This window comes from Coffea eugenioides, chromosome 8, assembly GCF_003713205.1.
Source record: "Coffea eugenioides isolate CCC68of chromosome 8, Ceug_1.0, whole genome shotgun sequence".
Taxonomy (NCBI): Eukaryota; Viridiplantae; Streptophyta; class Magnoliopsida; order Gentianales; family Rubiaceae; genus Coffea; species Coffea eugenioides.
In genome coordinates this window covers 37,894,355-37,908,959 of record NC_040042.1, presented here as the reverse complement: position 1 = coordinate 37,908,959, position 14,605 = coordinate 37,894,355, and the positions used below count along the sequence as shown (strand labels likewise).

Genomic DNA, 14,605 nt, shown 5'->3' with positions numbered 1-14,605 from the left:
GATTGAAACTCCTCAGAATTTAAAATGGACAGTAATCAAATATGTTACATCCACCCAACCCAAGCAAAGATTTGGAACTGAAAAACCAAATTTCAACTGTAAACCAACAATTCATCATCTCACTATTTAGGCTAGAGGCAGTGGTTTCAATTTGGTGATTTGCCTTTTCCTATTTTCGTGCCTTTTTGGTATCAAGTCCAGTTGCATTGGTTCTGATCTGTTTTGGGACGCCATGTTAGTTTCTTGAAGTACCATTTTCACAGGGCATATGTGGTTATTCCTATTTTTGTGCCTTTTTGGTATTAAGTCTAACTGAATTGGTTCTGTTCTCTGATCTTTTTGGGACACCATGCTAGTTTCTTATAGTAGCATTTTCAAGGGGCATATGTGGTTATCTTGTTGTGCTTTCATTTCACATATTCGAAAGATAGGTCAAATCTTCATTTTGAAACAGACGAATCTGAGGAACCAGTACAGTAGCAGTTTTGAACTGTATTGAAATGATGCATTCTTAGTTGTTACAAGTAAACTGAGGGCTCATAATGTTTACACAGTGGTTTTCCAACCAAGAACCATGCCTTCAGGAATTTTTGTGTGTCATGCATCTAATCCTATTTAGAAAGGTAAAAAAAGAAAGCAGGCTCTAATGCTAGAGTTTGTACTAACCTACAATTTTCTCAAAATCCCTAATCTTGGATTCTGTCCACTCGAAATACAAATTGAAAATGATAAAAAGAAAAAAAGGGAATATCTAGCATGGGTGAATAAATAAGTTGAATTGTCACCAAAATCTCCAAGGATCCTTGAATGGAGGAACATAGTTTTCTGTAGGAGGTAGAAGACGGAAAGATGCCACAGTTTTCTGCAAGAGGGGTCCCATCTGCAATATACAAGATGAGATGCCGACTCAAACTTCAAGCCAACATAAAATAAGTTTCCTTCAGTTAAATTTCTAAAGCCATGCCAAATTTTAGAGCAAAATGGCATCATATTTCATCACCTTCCACGGGTCCCTTTTCTAAAATAATGTGTACAACACACATGATTTCATGCATATGTTGGATAATGAGATTGCCATTATACTGTAATCAGATGCGTAAGCGCTTCAGTAGATAGGGAATGCTAGCGCTCAAGATGCAAATTGTATATATTCATGTATGTTGACAAATACCTCATTCCCTAATCACTAGATAACTTATGCTTGCTGATTGTTGAAGGACTCAAAAGGCTTGAGTGAAAAATACTTACATCATTCCATTGCTTGCTGAGTGTTGAAGCACTCAGAGAATATAAATAGCCTGCAATAGTACTTATGGTAAGAAGAGATCATAAAGGAATCTAACAAAAGAACCACAAGAGTTTAACAGTCTACATTGATGTACACCTCTACAAGATCAATAATTTAAACCAAAAGAAGTTGACTGATCCCAGAAAAAGATCACATCAATCCAGAAACTTTGTTTCAAAAATGAAAAGAAAGGTCTCAGACTAAACAAAATTGCAGGATCCCTTATCTGCAACTTTGAGAAAAAGTTACTCAACTGAATCCTAATTTGTCAAAAAACCGCCTTTGCCATAACCAAAGCTACTCTTCATTGTAATGTTTTTTTTTGACATTTTTGTGTAATAAATGATAATAACGTGCCAAGCTTACCATCTCGTTCAGCAGTTGATGCGACATAATGCCTGAAAAGATTTGGTTCTAGTGCCTGCATGATTGAACACCGAATCATGACTATTACATTACAAGTGTCTTACTGGAAAGTATCACAAAGGAAGTAAACTTACAATTTTTGTTGGCGATTTCCTTACAATGTACTCATAATACCAATATGGTACACCATCAACCTAAGAAGCAACATCAAGAGATGCAGAAAAGCAGATACGAACAGTAATATTCAGTATTGAAAACACGTTAATATGAGGTAGTTAACCCAAAAAGAACTCACCTCTGATGAATGTGCGTCAAGGACAGAACTTTCAGCCAATCTCTGAGTAGAAGTGACCCTCTGTAAGAAGTTCAAGAACGATGGCCCATTGAAGTATTTCATAATAGCCAAGTTCATGCAACAAACACTTCGACCTCATTAGTGGAAGACTAGAATCTAAATCTAATTAGTACCAAAGAGCTAAGAATTTATACGAATAAAGTTTCAATGATCCTATGAATGTACATCACCTGATTTTACCATTTTCAACATTTTAATTTGTAGGTAGCATGATAATAAGAAAAAAATGGGAATGCTAAGAAAATAATTCCGCATTTACCATGTCATAAACCTCCTTCAGCATGAAAATTGGTTGTCGCAAACAAATATACGGAGCTTGTTTTGTGGGAGAGGGAGGGGGGTTTTAAGATTTTATGACCAAGTCATGTCCTAATGCTTTTTAAGACCAGAATAAACATAATCGCACTTGAGTTGTTCTTAATAACTTTGAGGTTAGGGACAATGAGGCTCATTACCAAAGATGATTTATCAGCTAATACGGAATCAGCGACATCTTTGGCACTCCATGCGCTTGTTTCATTTGACTTCAAAATCTGTGCATTTGGAGGACCTATCTGAATCATAGATGGGCTAACTGATTAGCCACTTAAAGTGCCCTTACAACCATCAACAATGAAAGGGCTAGGGGCATGCATGGCATTACCGAGACAGAAATTACAAGGTTATCAATGAAATCCACCCTCTCAGAGACAATGCGGAGTCGTGCATCAGCTGCCAGATATTTCAATCAGCATACAGATATAAAAAAGGCAAATCTCAGTAATTGCAAATTGCATCTGAAAGTGTTCCATGACTTACGCGACAATGGTGCAGCTGATGAATAACGCTCTGGTTTTCTGGATTCCACCCTTCAAATAAATGAAAAGAGTGAGGTTCCTACAATTTAAAATGCAGTATAAGGAAGAAGAGATATTGTGAGTTAGCTAAGAAGCATGTAAGGACCAAGTTATCTTGTTGCAGCCAATGAAACATTTGTCTTCTGCATCTCAGAAATAAAGGAAAAAAATATACACTAAAAAAAATATACAGTTCAGCATCTTTTAGCAGTTATTAGGACCACATACATAACGTCCACTATATCAGAATCTGATAGCATTTACAATCACTCAATAGAAACTTCTGCAAATCTGTTCAAGCTATTAACGACAAATTGCTATTTGGTAACAGTCTAAGCCTTCAAGATTAATCAGAAAACACATCCAAATTTTGAGCTTGAACTTAGAAATCACTTAAAACATTGTCAATAGCCAGAGTTCTTCCAAGTCATCAGATTATCAGTTTGAAACTTGACAAAATGCTTACCATTTGAAGGCCAACTTTTTGGATGGAAGTCCGAGAGGATACGAATAAGAATAAGCATTTATGTCGTCAATTAGATGAGCCATTTTAACCTCTTCCTCAGCATCACAGCCTGCTGCATTCATACCATGAAGAACATTTAAAAACAGAATGCAGCAGTCCACAGATATTTGCAGATATTCAATTTTCCCGAGAGTACTGCCGAAAATTGCAACAGTTTTGAGGTTAATAAGTTTTACAATTTCTCGACATCGTTCTACATTTTTTTACTAATTCCATTCTAAACTCCTCAAAGTCTAACTATACATTATCCAATTAGCCATAAATCCTCAACATGTGAAAGACGTATTCACCAATTAACGAGTACAACTTCTTATGATATTTAAGGATAAGAGACGAAACAAGAACGAAAATATAAATAACGAGGTTTTACTTGAAAAGGGAAGAATAAGAGAAAGTGAAGTAGAAAAGCCAATGAGCATCAAGTTCCTCCTGCAAAAAATCCCATTTTGCGAAGTGGGATTTGAAGAACAACTGGAAGATGCCATGATTTTGCCATCTAACTTGTATTTCCTTTGCCTTGAAAAAATCCCACTTTGATTTCTAAACAAGAAAAAAAATCAAAACAGGAAGTGTCAATTTTCTTTCTTCCATAGCACTACTGTAAAAGTGTACTTGTGAATGTGCAGATAAGAAGTAAGGAAAGAATGTAAGAGCAACAATACCTGTAGAAAGGTAGAGATGGAAGAAGAAAATGATGGTTGGACGTTAGCAGCGGAGAGGGAAGAACTGCCACCATTACTAAAGGATTAGCCAACTACAATGAATTCTGAGAGAGATTGAGGAGTCCTCAGTTCTTGAAGCTCTCCTGTTTTCCTTTACTTGAGATGTTTGCTCATTTGCTCCTAGCTTTTGCTTACTGCTGTGGAGTGTTGGAAAAATGGAAATGATTGGATATGTCACTCAGTTGTACGGTGCCGTTTCACATATAGATTAGGGATAATTTCAGAAACCTCCCTTGAGGTTTCTGACAATTTCACTCGACTCCCGTCAGGTTTAAGAAATTACACTTACCTCCCTTTACATAGTAAAATACCTATAATGCCCTCCACTTGGTAGAAAATTTAAAATTTAAGGCAATAAATATTCAAAACTTAAAAAAAAATTATTTTTCTATCTCTTGTCTATTTTCACTTCTCTCTTTTCTAATTAATATAACCTATTTTTTTTTTCAATTTTGTTGATATTAGTAAATTGAAATTAAAAAATCAACAGAGGGAGTAGATTATGTGTCAAAGTAAAAGCAAATGAAGAGACTCGCAGTGATAAATAAATAAATAATGAAATTGATGATTGAAATAGGAAGAAGAACTAAAGATGTGAAATTTGTCATATTTTGTTTGTTGTAAAAAAACTTTTATAAAATATCAATAATTACATAAAGATTTCTTTCATTGGATTAGAAATTTTTTTTATTATGATTTTATTGTGGAGGTAAAATTTATTCTCTACTTTTCAAATATTAAAAGTAGGATTTCTCTACTTTTAAAATATTAATATTTTTAAGGCCATAGAAGGGTTGCAATGGTGATTTTAGGTCAGATTAACTTGTATTGAAAAAGTATTTGAGCACTGATATTTAATTTGGGGTATAAAATTGGTTGTCAATGGGATTTGTGTGTGTATGTGTGTGTGTGTTTTTTTTGTGTGACGAGTATTGATACTGTATATGCAATTTATGATCTTTTGGGACAGCTATTTGATTTTAAAACTTATGTTTGGATGGTTGTTAGGGATTAGGCTTGTTGATTTGTGCAAAGCGTGGAAGAAAATGATTCTTAATTTTGTACAAAAGGGCAATTTAAGATTTTTTAGAGAAAATTTAGGTTGTTGGACCTAATTATTACTAAACAGTAAAAGTATGAGAGATATATATAATTTTTAAAACTTAAGGGGAGTTCTCTATAATTGTTATAAACCTCAGGGGAGGTTTGTGAAATTATCCCTATTATCTACATTTTTTCTTTTGCCTTCTACTACAATCCCTAGTACTAGCTTTTTTTATTCTAATATACATACATATATATCTATGTATGTATATGTATATGTATATATATTTTTTGGTAAGGGAGGGGGGGGAGGAAGGGGATACAGTAGCATTGTATTAGCAAAGTTAAATGCTTTAGAATGTTTATGAAACTCAGATTAAGCTGAAAATTCTGACCAATATATAACATAGTTCAAACTCCATTTGTTTAAGTAATCAATTAGCTACTATCCCAAAATCGCAATTAACTAATTAATTAGCTTGATTTCATGGACTGAGCTAACGCTTTAATGCAGCCCTATGTGAGACTACTTGGTCAAAACTCAAAAGTACCTAGTTTTGTGTTTTTGTTACTAAGTTTTGATACAATTCAAAATTGGAAAAATGTACATTTAATTGCTGGGGCGCCTTTCAAATTTCTCAATATTTTGGCTACTGATAGGGGTATAAAGCGAGTGTAATTAAATCGAATATTCTAGTGTTCAAATTTATTTGATTATTTTAACGAATTTGAAATTGTGTTCAAATTCGACTTTTTTTTTAGTTGTTGAACGAGGTTGAATGAATTTTTTTTATCAAATTTGAAAATTGTTAAACGCAAAATGTTGTTCAAACTTGATTTAATTAGTTAACGAATCAAATTCGAATGAATTCTTGTCAAATCGAATTCGACTCAAACATCGTATCATTCAATCCCAATAACTGATGACCATTTTGGAAAGAGCAAAGGTTGACAATTCGAATTCCGATTTCAAATTCGTTTTTAATATATAAATATATTTTTTATACATGTAATATAAAATTTATACTATATAATATTATATAAAATTTATATTATAATATTATATATTATTATAAATTTTATATTATATAATAATATATAAATTTTTCCTAATTCGGTGAAATCGGTGAAATCGGAATTTACCGAATTCCGAATTGAATTCGGTACGAATTCGAATTCGGAATTGGTGAATTCGAAATCGAATTCGGTCGAATTACCAGGTACCAAAATTTCGAAAAATTCCGAATTCAAACTTCCGAATTACCGAATTCGAATTCGATGCACACCCCTATACAAGGCGACAAAATTCATGTAAGTAATCGAATAACATCTCTAACAAGTCTAAATTCTGAATTTTCTCAACTACGGGTCTGCATTAAACCATCCAATCAAACAGAGAGTGGTTTTCACTCGCCATTATTTCCTGACGTGGCATTTTCTGAAAGGTCAATTATGGTACACCTCATTCACTTGAGAAATACATCCCCTGGAAATCTACAAATTCGCCTCATCCCCTTTTTTTTTTTGGATTAATCTTTCTTACACTGACAGTGTATACACTATCAGTATTAGATGGATGACAACTATGCAAAATTTGAATTTGAAATTCAACTTTTGCACACATGTCATGAATCAAACGATGATAGTGTATACACCGTCAGTGTAGGAAAGATTTACTCTTTTTTTTTTTGGTATTAATTAATTAGTATTTATTTTGCAAACCAGTAACGCCACCTCGGCCCCCCACTAAATGAGTAAATATTCACCTATGATAGACACAAGTAGAGAGAGAAAGTAGGCGGGTGCAAAAAAATCTCTCGAAACTCGTCCCGTCGAAGCGATCGCGGAAAATTGGAGTTTCGATTTCAGTTTTGATTCTGGAGCGGTCGGTCGATCGATCGATTGATCACAGTTCAATACTTCATCAATAAAGGTAATTTTTTTTTCTAATCAATTTTTGATTGCTTTGTTTCTGGATGCTGCCTACGGCGAGAGCTTTGAAGTAGCTGTACAATCGTTTCGTTAATTAACTTATTTTTCAGAGCGTGGTTTAAATTTGTTGTGAATGTTAATTTGTGCATGTTTTATGAAAAAAGCGTTGAATTTTGAGATATGTGTGAAGAAAGCGTTGAATTGGTGGATCATGGCTGGAATTTTGTTCGAAATGAAGGAAATCATGTTCGGTGATATGTGTTTTTATATTTTTGTTGTCATTTTCAACTTCGGCGGCTTTACGACGAAATTTTCTGCTCGGAAATGACCTAGAACCGCCGCTCCATGGGTGTATGCTCTGCATATGTACTCGTGAAGTTGACATCTTATTATGTACTTTTTTTTTTTTATATGTGATCAATAAGGTTTAAGCAAAGATTAGGTAATTGAATTAGGATAAGAAGATTTGTGAAGACGCTTTTGTGTTGTGTATATTAGGTTGTAGCAGTTGAATTTGCCTGTCCGTGTTAGTAGACATGCTTTGATTTCTCAAATTCTGAATGAAATTTTCTGATTGGTTCATTCGAAAAGGATAAGGTGGAAAATGAAATAGTTTACTCAACTGTCAAAGAGAATTGAGGAAGAATTAGTTTTTGAGTACTGTTGACGATGATGCAATTATACTTTGATCTTCAGATTGATGTTCTGGATGTTTCACATTCTTTATCAGTACTTTTGTTGTTTACTTGAGGTATAGAGTGAGTATTCGGAATCCTTCCTTGTAGTGATTGTGTAATTGTATTTTTAGGGATTTCTGTTTATATTGTGCAACGAGATGGATTGTTTTGTGGCATTGCTTACTTCTGCATTAACATGTATGGATGGCGAAGGAAAAAAATATAGGTGAGAAGTTAAATAATTAATTCAGAAGGATTCATGGTTGACTAAATTGAAGTAAAAAATAATAGCCATATAGGTTAATTAACTAGATGATACATTGTAACTGAAAGGGGAGTAAATGGCAATTCTGAGTGCAAAAGTTAAATGTTGTCAATGAAATTAGCAAAACCTTAGGAGCGTGAGCTGTTTAATTTTCACCCCACTTCCTCTCCTGTAATATTCTTCATTCAGCAGCTAATTCTTTGTCCTTGAGGACATAAACCTTGTAATTCTTTTATAGTTTTAGTGTCTCTTAACGAAATGGTGCCATGTGGGGCAGCTGTAGTCCTTGATCTAGAGCAGTTGGATACAATATTTTTAGTTACTTAGGTTGACACTTAATTCTTGTGAACATATTTCGTTTGACAGCAGTGTGCAGAAATATCATATTTGTACTGCAGCCCTTTGGTCTCAGAAAACCATAAAACTCATGAACTGTAGTACTTTATGGTACAGCATCTTAACAACATAATTTCATCATCTCATTGACTTCATATACTAGAACTTGAGACCCACTTAACCTTTGTGGAGCCATTTTGGCTTGAGTTGATTTTTGACTTTCAAGAAGTAAGCCAATGTGTTTGGTGCCTTTTAGCATGAATGCTGAAAGCAGGGGTTAAGAGAACTATTGAAGCCTTGCAATCTTGAACTTGTGTTGTCTAACTGGGTAGTATTGTGAGTTCAATTTTTGGATGTGGTTTTCATTTGCAGTGGTTGTGTAACTTGTGTTAGACCTTAGGGCGTGAGTCCTTCTGGCAGGAATGTATTCAGTGAACCATTAATTAACCACTTCATTTACAGCTAAACAGTTATTCGTCATCACTAATCCAGCATTATTATGCTGCTTTTTTACTTCCTGATTACTGGGTAATTTTTTTTGTTCCTGTCTTGTTTCAGTGAACTCTTATGCACCATTTCAATGAAGGCAGGAGCATCTACTTTGAATCCTTATGCGGAATCATATGTGCCACTATCTAAAAGGAGGGGAGCTGATGAAAGAAATGATTTTAAATTTCCAGGAGTACAGGCAAAGAGGGGAAGTGAGTCTGCTGTATTGGGACCTCGACATTGGGATCCTACAATACTAGCTCCTCAAATCTATGACAGCCATTATAGTGATGCTTTCTATGCTGCTGAGAATACCAAACTGAAAGGTTATTCTAACCCTGGATTTCATGGTTCTTCATCATACAGTCCGGCTGAGACAGCAGAGAAGGCAACCTTCGAGGAGGAGTCTGACATTGATTTGGCGTATCTTCAGATGACATTTCCTAGTGTATCAGAAGAGTCTCTTGCTGACGCCTATAAGGCGAACAATTATGACCTTGATGCCACAATTGACATGTTGACCCACCTTGAGGTAAGGGTCTGAATTATTTTTGAGATCAAGAATTATAGTTCTGGTATAGAGGCAATTAGAATTTATATTCTTCTTAGAGTTTTTTTTTTATTTTTTTATTTTTGTGTGGTGAACTTGTTTATTAGGTAAGTGGAGATTGGATTGGAAGTTATTTTATTGGTTTCTGGGTTTAGGTCCAGTTAGAAGTTTTGTATGCCTGATAGTAGTATGCTGTGAAACTGCACTTCCTACGTAGCTGATCTTAACCTGTGACTTTGTTGCATGGTACTGCTTTTGCATTGTCTGAAACACACTCAAGGAAGCATGTTGCCGCTATCTTTAACCTAGAGAAGGATTTATTTTGCTGATGAGTTGTTCTCCATTGCTGATTCGTAGCTTACCTGTTTGTTACCTTAGGGGAGAAAAACGAAATTATTAATTTTGTCCACAGATTCTTAGGAGCTTGTAATCAAAACAATTGTTTCACTATTTCTTTCTGTTTCAAGGTTTTTGTAATTTAGCATACCTAGTCAATGATTGCCAGCAGTACATACCCTCTTTCCAATGCATACGTGTGGAAAACTGTTAGTAGATTTGGGTTAAATGACGTAATAATTCTTTGAACTAGGATTGGTTTAATAGAGATGGAAATAAATGCTTGACTGGTGCTTCTGTTTGTTTTTGTATCAAGGAAATTCAGAAGAAGTATAGTTTTCTTCTTGTTGATCATCAGCACTTTTCTGTTCAATTGTCTTTTCTTGTTATGTAACTGTTCTTGGTTATATAATTCTTCCAGTATTTTGATGACCTCTTTTTTATCGGACTTGCAAATGATGATATATTGTATTGATCAGGAACAATCTTATTTTTGATTGCTTATTTCCTTTATTTTGATAGATTATATCTGTCTGTTGACTGAGAAGATGATATTCCTTTTTAATTTTTTTTTTTTTTTAATTTAGGTCATGATCCAGGCAGCATAATAACATATTGATGGCTTATCAACGCAAGTAATAGGAATAATTTGCAACTTGGTATTTCAGATCTTTTGTATTTCCACACTGAAATATATCCAGGAATCTGGAGTAGTGGATTATTGGTGAATATTGAATTTGTCTTTGTTAAAGTTACGAGTAGATTTTCCTGGATGCCACATCTCATATCTGCATGGTAGATGTTAAATCTTTATTCTGCCGAACAGTTGATTCAACCAAAACAATAAATAAATAAATTGTTGATAGATTATGCTGACTAACACTTGAATATCTTGTTTTATGAATCAGCAGCTTTTCTTACATTGTGCTCACAAAAAAAAAGAGGATCTTACATAGCTTCTGTTCAAGAATCCTTGAAAAAATATGATGTATAGAGGAATATGATACTTAGGATGCTGGGTTTGATCTAGGCACCTTGAAAAGATGTGTCTATTTGCATCAAAGAAACATATTTTTGCACTCTGATAAAGGTATAGTCGTTCAAATGTAGAAGTTTGTTGCACGAGTCAATCTTGATTGTTGTCCTTAGTTTTCTGGGACCAATGTCAGAGGCTGCTCACATCATGGCAATGCTCAAGTGTTGATGTTCCAATTCTTTCACCCTATATGGATACTGCTTAGACTAGTTTGATTCGCACTGTATTTAGATTAGATTCATGTGTCATCCGTTGTCTTGCAGGCCTATCCTGTTGATTCTAAGCTTCCTGACACACTGGACATTGGTGATGTGCCAGAATCTGGGGGTGCTGGGGAACTCCTGAAACTGAAGGATGTGAACACTGAAGGTGGTGCTTCATCATCTGGTTTATCAGGCATGGCCCCTGCCGTTTAGTTGAATCCACAGCTGCCCAGTTTCCAATTTTTGGTTTGTCAGAGTGGATTCAAATCTGGTTTTGGGGATGAACTTTTCTTAGAAGAAGTCAGGATAACAATAGTCTCTCTTTTGTTGTTGTATATAGTCGTCAGATGCTTGTGCTCAGATGTCTTAGAGTCCTGGGTTCATTGTCTCTGTTTGATAGGTCAACAGAAAGTGTGCTCTGTTGGTTGCGAGTTGCCAATTTCAGCAAAAACGTTGGCCATGGTAAAGAATTGGGAAATTTTCCAAAAGCAAACGGGTTAAAATTGTTAATATCTTGGATTTCTAATGTGTAGTGGTCTCTCAAAATGGCTATCGTTTCAAAGTCTATTATCTTGATCTAAACCGAAAGCCGGAAAACAAAATCTGCTCGCCGGTAGAGTTACTCATCCACTAGCTATATTTTAGGTACGAACTGACATAATGTGGAAGACATGGCACCAACTTGCATTGAATCCACACACATGCATCTTCCATGCAAGTCATTTTGCATATTAGAATCAAAATAATAATTACAAATAAGTTTTTTTTTTCTGTGTAACAGCATATTTAACCTAATCTAGATTATTTCTGCTCCTACTCTAGCTTACTCTTGGCAGGAGGGGGGGTGTTGGCCCAATTGAACCAAGAGAATCGATGGGGATGGAACCATCATCGGACCAGACGGGTGCATCACGCACTCGTTTGGATTTAGAAGAAATCACATATATAGTAGCATATTGATAAAAGATAAGGTTTGAATCATTGATCTCCCATCCCATAATTTATGTGGTGGCCAACTCTTCTAGAGGAAATTGGTTTAATAAATACAAATAAGTTGAAAGAGAAAATCTTGCACAATGTGTAACTTGTAGTCCGATTCTAATTTAATCTAATATATATATATATATATATACACTAGTGAGATGGCCTGCGCGATGCGCAGGTGGGCTAATATTTCCCGTGTTAGCTATTTTTTATTGTGTAGATTTATTAGTATACATCTATGTTATTATCTAATTCAAGCAGATCATTAGAGAATTATTATTTTTATTAAAGGTTGACAATTATGAAATATATAGAATACATGAGAACAATAATATACAGAATGCATGAGGGCACTTATATAGAATACATAAGTGTAAATTAGAAAATTGTATAAGGTTATTTTGCATTTGAATTAGGATAATTAGAAAATTATAAAGTAAATCATTCCCAAAAAAGTATTAATCATTGTTGATACAAAAAAGAGGGGACCCGGCAAGTCAATTAAACACTTAAACCATAGAACTTGGCATTGCTAAAATTAATCACCACATGTCACAGTAATAAAACCCATTTTTTAAAGTTACTAAAGCCAACAATAGTTTATTAATTGTTTCCTCAATAATTGTGCATTTACAGAACACTTAACAATTTTATTTCATGTTAAACCAATAATAATTTATTAATTGTTTCCTCAATAATTGTCCATTTATAGAACATTTAACAATTTTATTTCATGTCACAGTAATAAAAAGTCACTAAAGCCAGCAATAATTTATCAATTCTTTCCTAGGTAATTTTGCATTTACAGAACACTTTAAAAGCAAACAATTAACCACAAAAAACCAACTTTCAAAAGCTTCACTTTTTACACCACCAATTACCAATTCGATCAACATGTCCCATAAATGCACCAAAACTATACCTGCTTTAAACAAACAAAACAGGCAATTTGACGAAAATAGGCCAGACATCCAATAACAATTGCAGGATAACCACTTGACCAAAAATACCATTCATAGGGCAACTCTCCCTTTTGTATTATATATATAATTATATTATATTTTTTTAAATTTAGAGTACTTTAGTTTTTTAATGTAAGAAACAATCTAATTAATGTTACATGTTTGACTAAAATAATAAAAAAAATAGCACACCATATTGCTTTTCAATTTAGAGTCATTAGGAAAAAGGAATGTGTTAAAAAAATTTATAATAATTATATATATTAAATACGAATATGTTAGTAAAATAACAAATTAATTCTTTTAAAAAGGAAATAAGTTAACAATCTAGCTCACATACAAGACGGAAATAACTTTATGTTTATAGAATGGAAAAATAACAATAAAAATAAGGGCATCAAAAAATTTGTAATAATTATATACATTTAATATGGATATATAGACTAATATTTTTTTATAATTGTGCGTCTTAAATAGTAGAAGGATTATAAACCATTTTTAGTTCCAAGTCTTGACACGTTAGCCAATTTTCGTTACCTGTGATGACAACGTTGGACTTCTATTTTTTTTTCGATTCAATTTTTGGGAATCATGCAATTAGAAGCTTCTTGTCAACATGGTAGACAACCACTCCACCCAATACCATGTGTAATAAATTGCATAGAAAGAGAGGCACACACATAACTTTATTTACCGCCTCACAAAGTAAATCACCAACGGGAAATAACCAAAACAGCCAATTGATGAAAATAACCTCTACATCCAACAATAATTGCAGCATAACTGCTTGACCAAAAAGCACTATTCATAACCCAACTCTCCCTTTTATATTGTTAGATATATATATTGATTTTGGAATATAATGCTATTAACGATGGCATTAACTAAATAAATTTGTAAACTAAATGAATTGACCTGAACTTGTTTGCTCTTAGCCCATTTGTGAGCAAGTGCTAACTTTTTCCCCGAAAGTGTATATCATATCGTTTATACACTTTTCCTAGCAGCAAATTGCTTGTAATCAAGAGCAATTAGTGTGTTCATATTATGACAATGCTTTCGTTATTTGAACTAATAATCTTTCAGTAAAGATGCAGTTAATATTCGGAGAAAGATGAAATTAGTAAAAGCTATTGAGTTGAAATACATCTATCACATAAAATGACACAAAATATTACAATTGAAAAGGTGGGGGTTAAATTTAATAAACACGGTATTGTAACCTGGCTCATGTAATCTATCTTCCATTTTGAATACTTCAATTTTAGACGCTTGGTGCCCTAAACTCTTAATTTTGAATACTTTATACCCTGAACTCTCAAGTTTGTTCTATTTAAATCTAATCAATGACAATTTTTACAAGATTAGTTACGTGGAGAACCAAACAAATCAATGATAATGTGCCGAAAATAATCAAAAGGTGCTAAGATATCATAGTAAAAAAACAATGCATTCTCATAAATTTGCACCATCTTTTATATTGGTAATTTTGCTAACAACATTAGCAATTGAAACTGTATAACTAAATGATAATGTGCTAAAAATGGTCAAAACAGCTAAGGGATCGTAGTTTGAATAAAATAGTATATTTTCATTAATTTTCACCATTCTTCATCTCATTAATTTTGCCAGCGTAATCATTAACTGGACTTAAATGGGACAAACATGAGAATTTAAGTTACAAACTATCCAAAATTA

The 14,605-nt window shown here is 33.6% G+C and overlaps 2 protein-coding genes across 3 annotated transcripts; one reads left to right on the top strand and one right to left on the bottom strand.

Annotated features, from left to right (window-relative positions):
* Positions 1-632: 632 nt before the first annotated feature.
* LOC113779775 (psbP domain-containing protein 5, chloroplastic) lies at positions 633-4,227 on the bottom strand. Of its 2 annotated transcripts, none has more exons than XM_027325488.1 (11): positions 4,034-4,227; positions 3,742-3,911; positions 3,312-3,423; positions 2,808-2,857; positions 2,653-2,720; positions 2,465-2,563; positions 1,950-2,009; positions 1,789-1,848; positions 1,655-1,709; positions 1,249-1,298; positions 633-880 (listed from the first exon to the last, which is right to left on the bottom strand). In XM_027325488.1, the coding sequence occupies exons 1-11, from the start codon at positions 4,105-4,107 to the stop codon at positions 782-784; spliced, it is 897 nt and encodes a 298-aa protein (XP_027181289.1). In that variant the 5' UTR covers positions 4,108-4,227; the 3' UTR covers positions 633-781. The 2 variants fall into 2 exon arrangements, with proteins under 2 accessions (XP_027181289.1, XP_027181290.1); XM_027325489.1 differs by having other exon boundaries at positions 3,312-3,420.
* A 2,660-nt stretch (positions 4,228-6,887) lies between these two features.
* On the top strand, positions 6,888-11,499 carry LOC113780957 (polyadenylate-binding protein-interacting protein 6-like). The gene is made up of 3 exons (XM_027326749.1): positions 6,888-7,070; positions 8,906-9,368; positions 11,022-11,499. Exons 2-3 carry the CDS (start codon positions 8,928-8,930, stop codon positions 11,172-11,174), a joined length of 594 nt encoding a protein of 197 aa, XP_027182550.1. The 5' UTR covers positions 6,888-7,070; positions 8,906-8,927; the 3' UTR covers positions 11,175-11,499.
* The last annotated feature ends 3,106 nt before the right edge of the window (positions 11,500-14,605 follow it).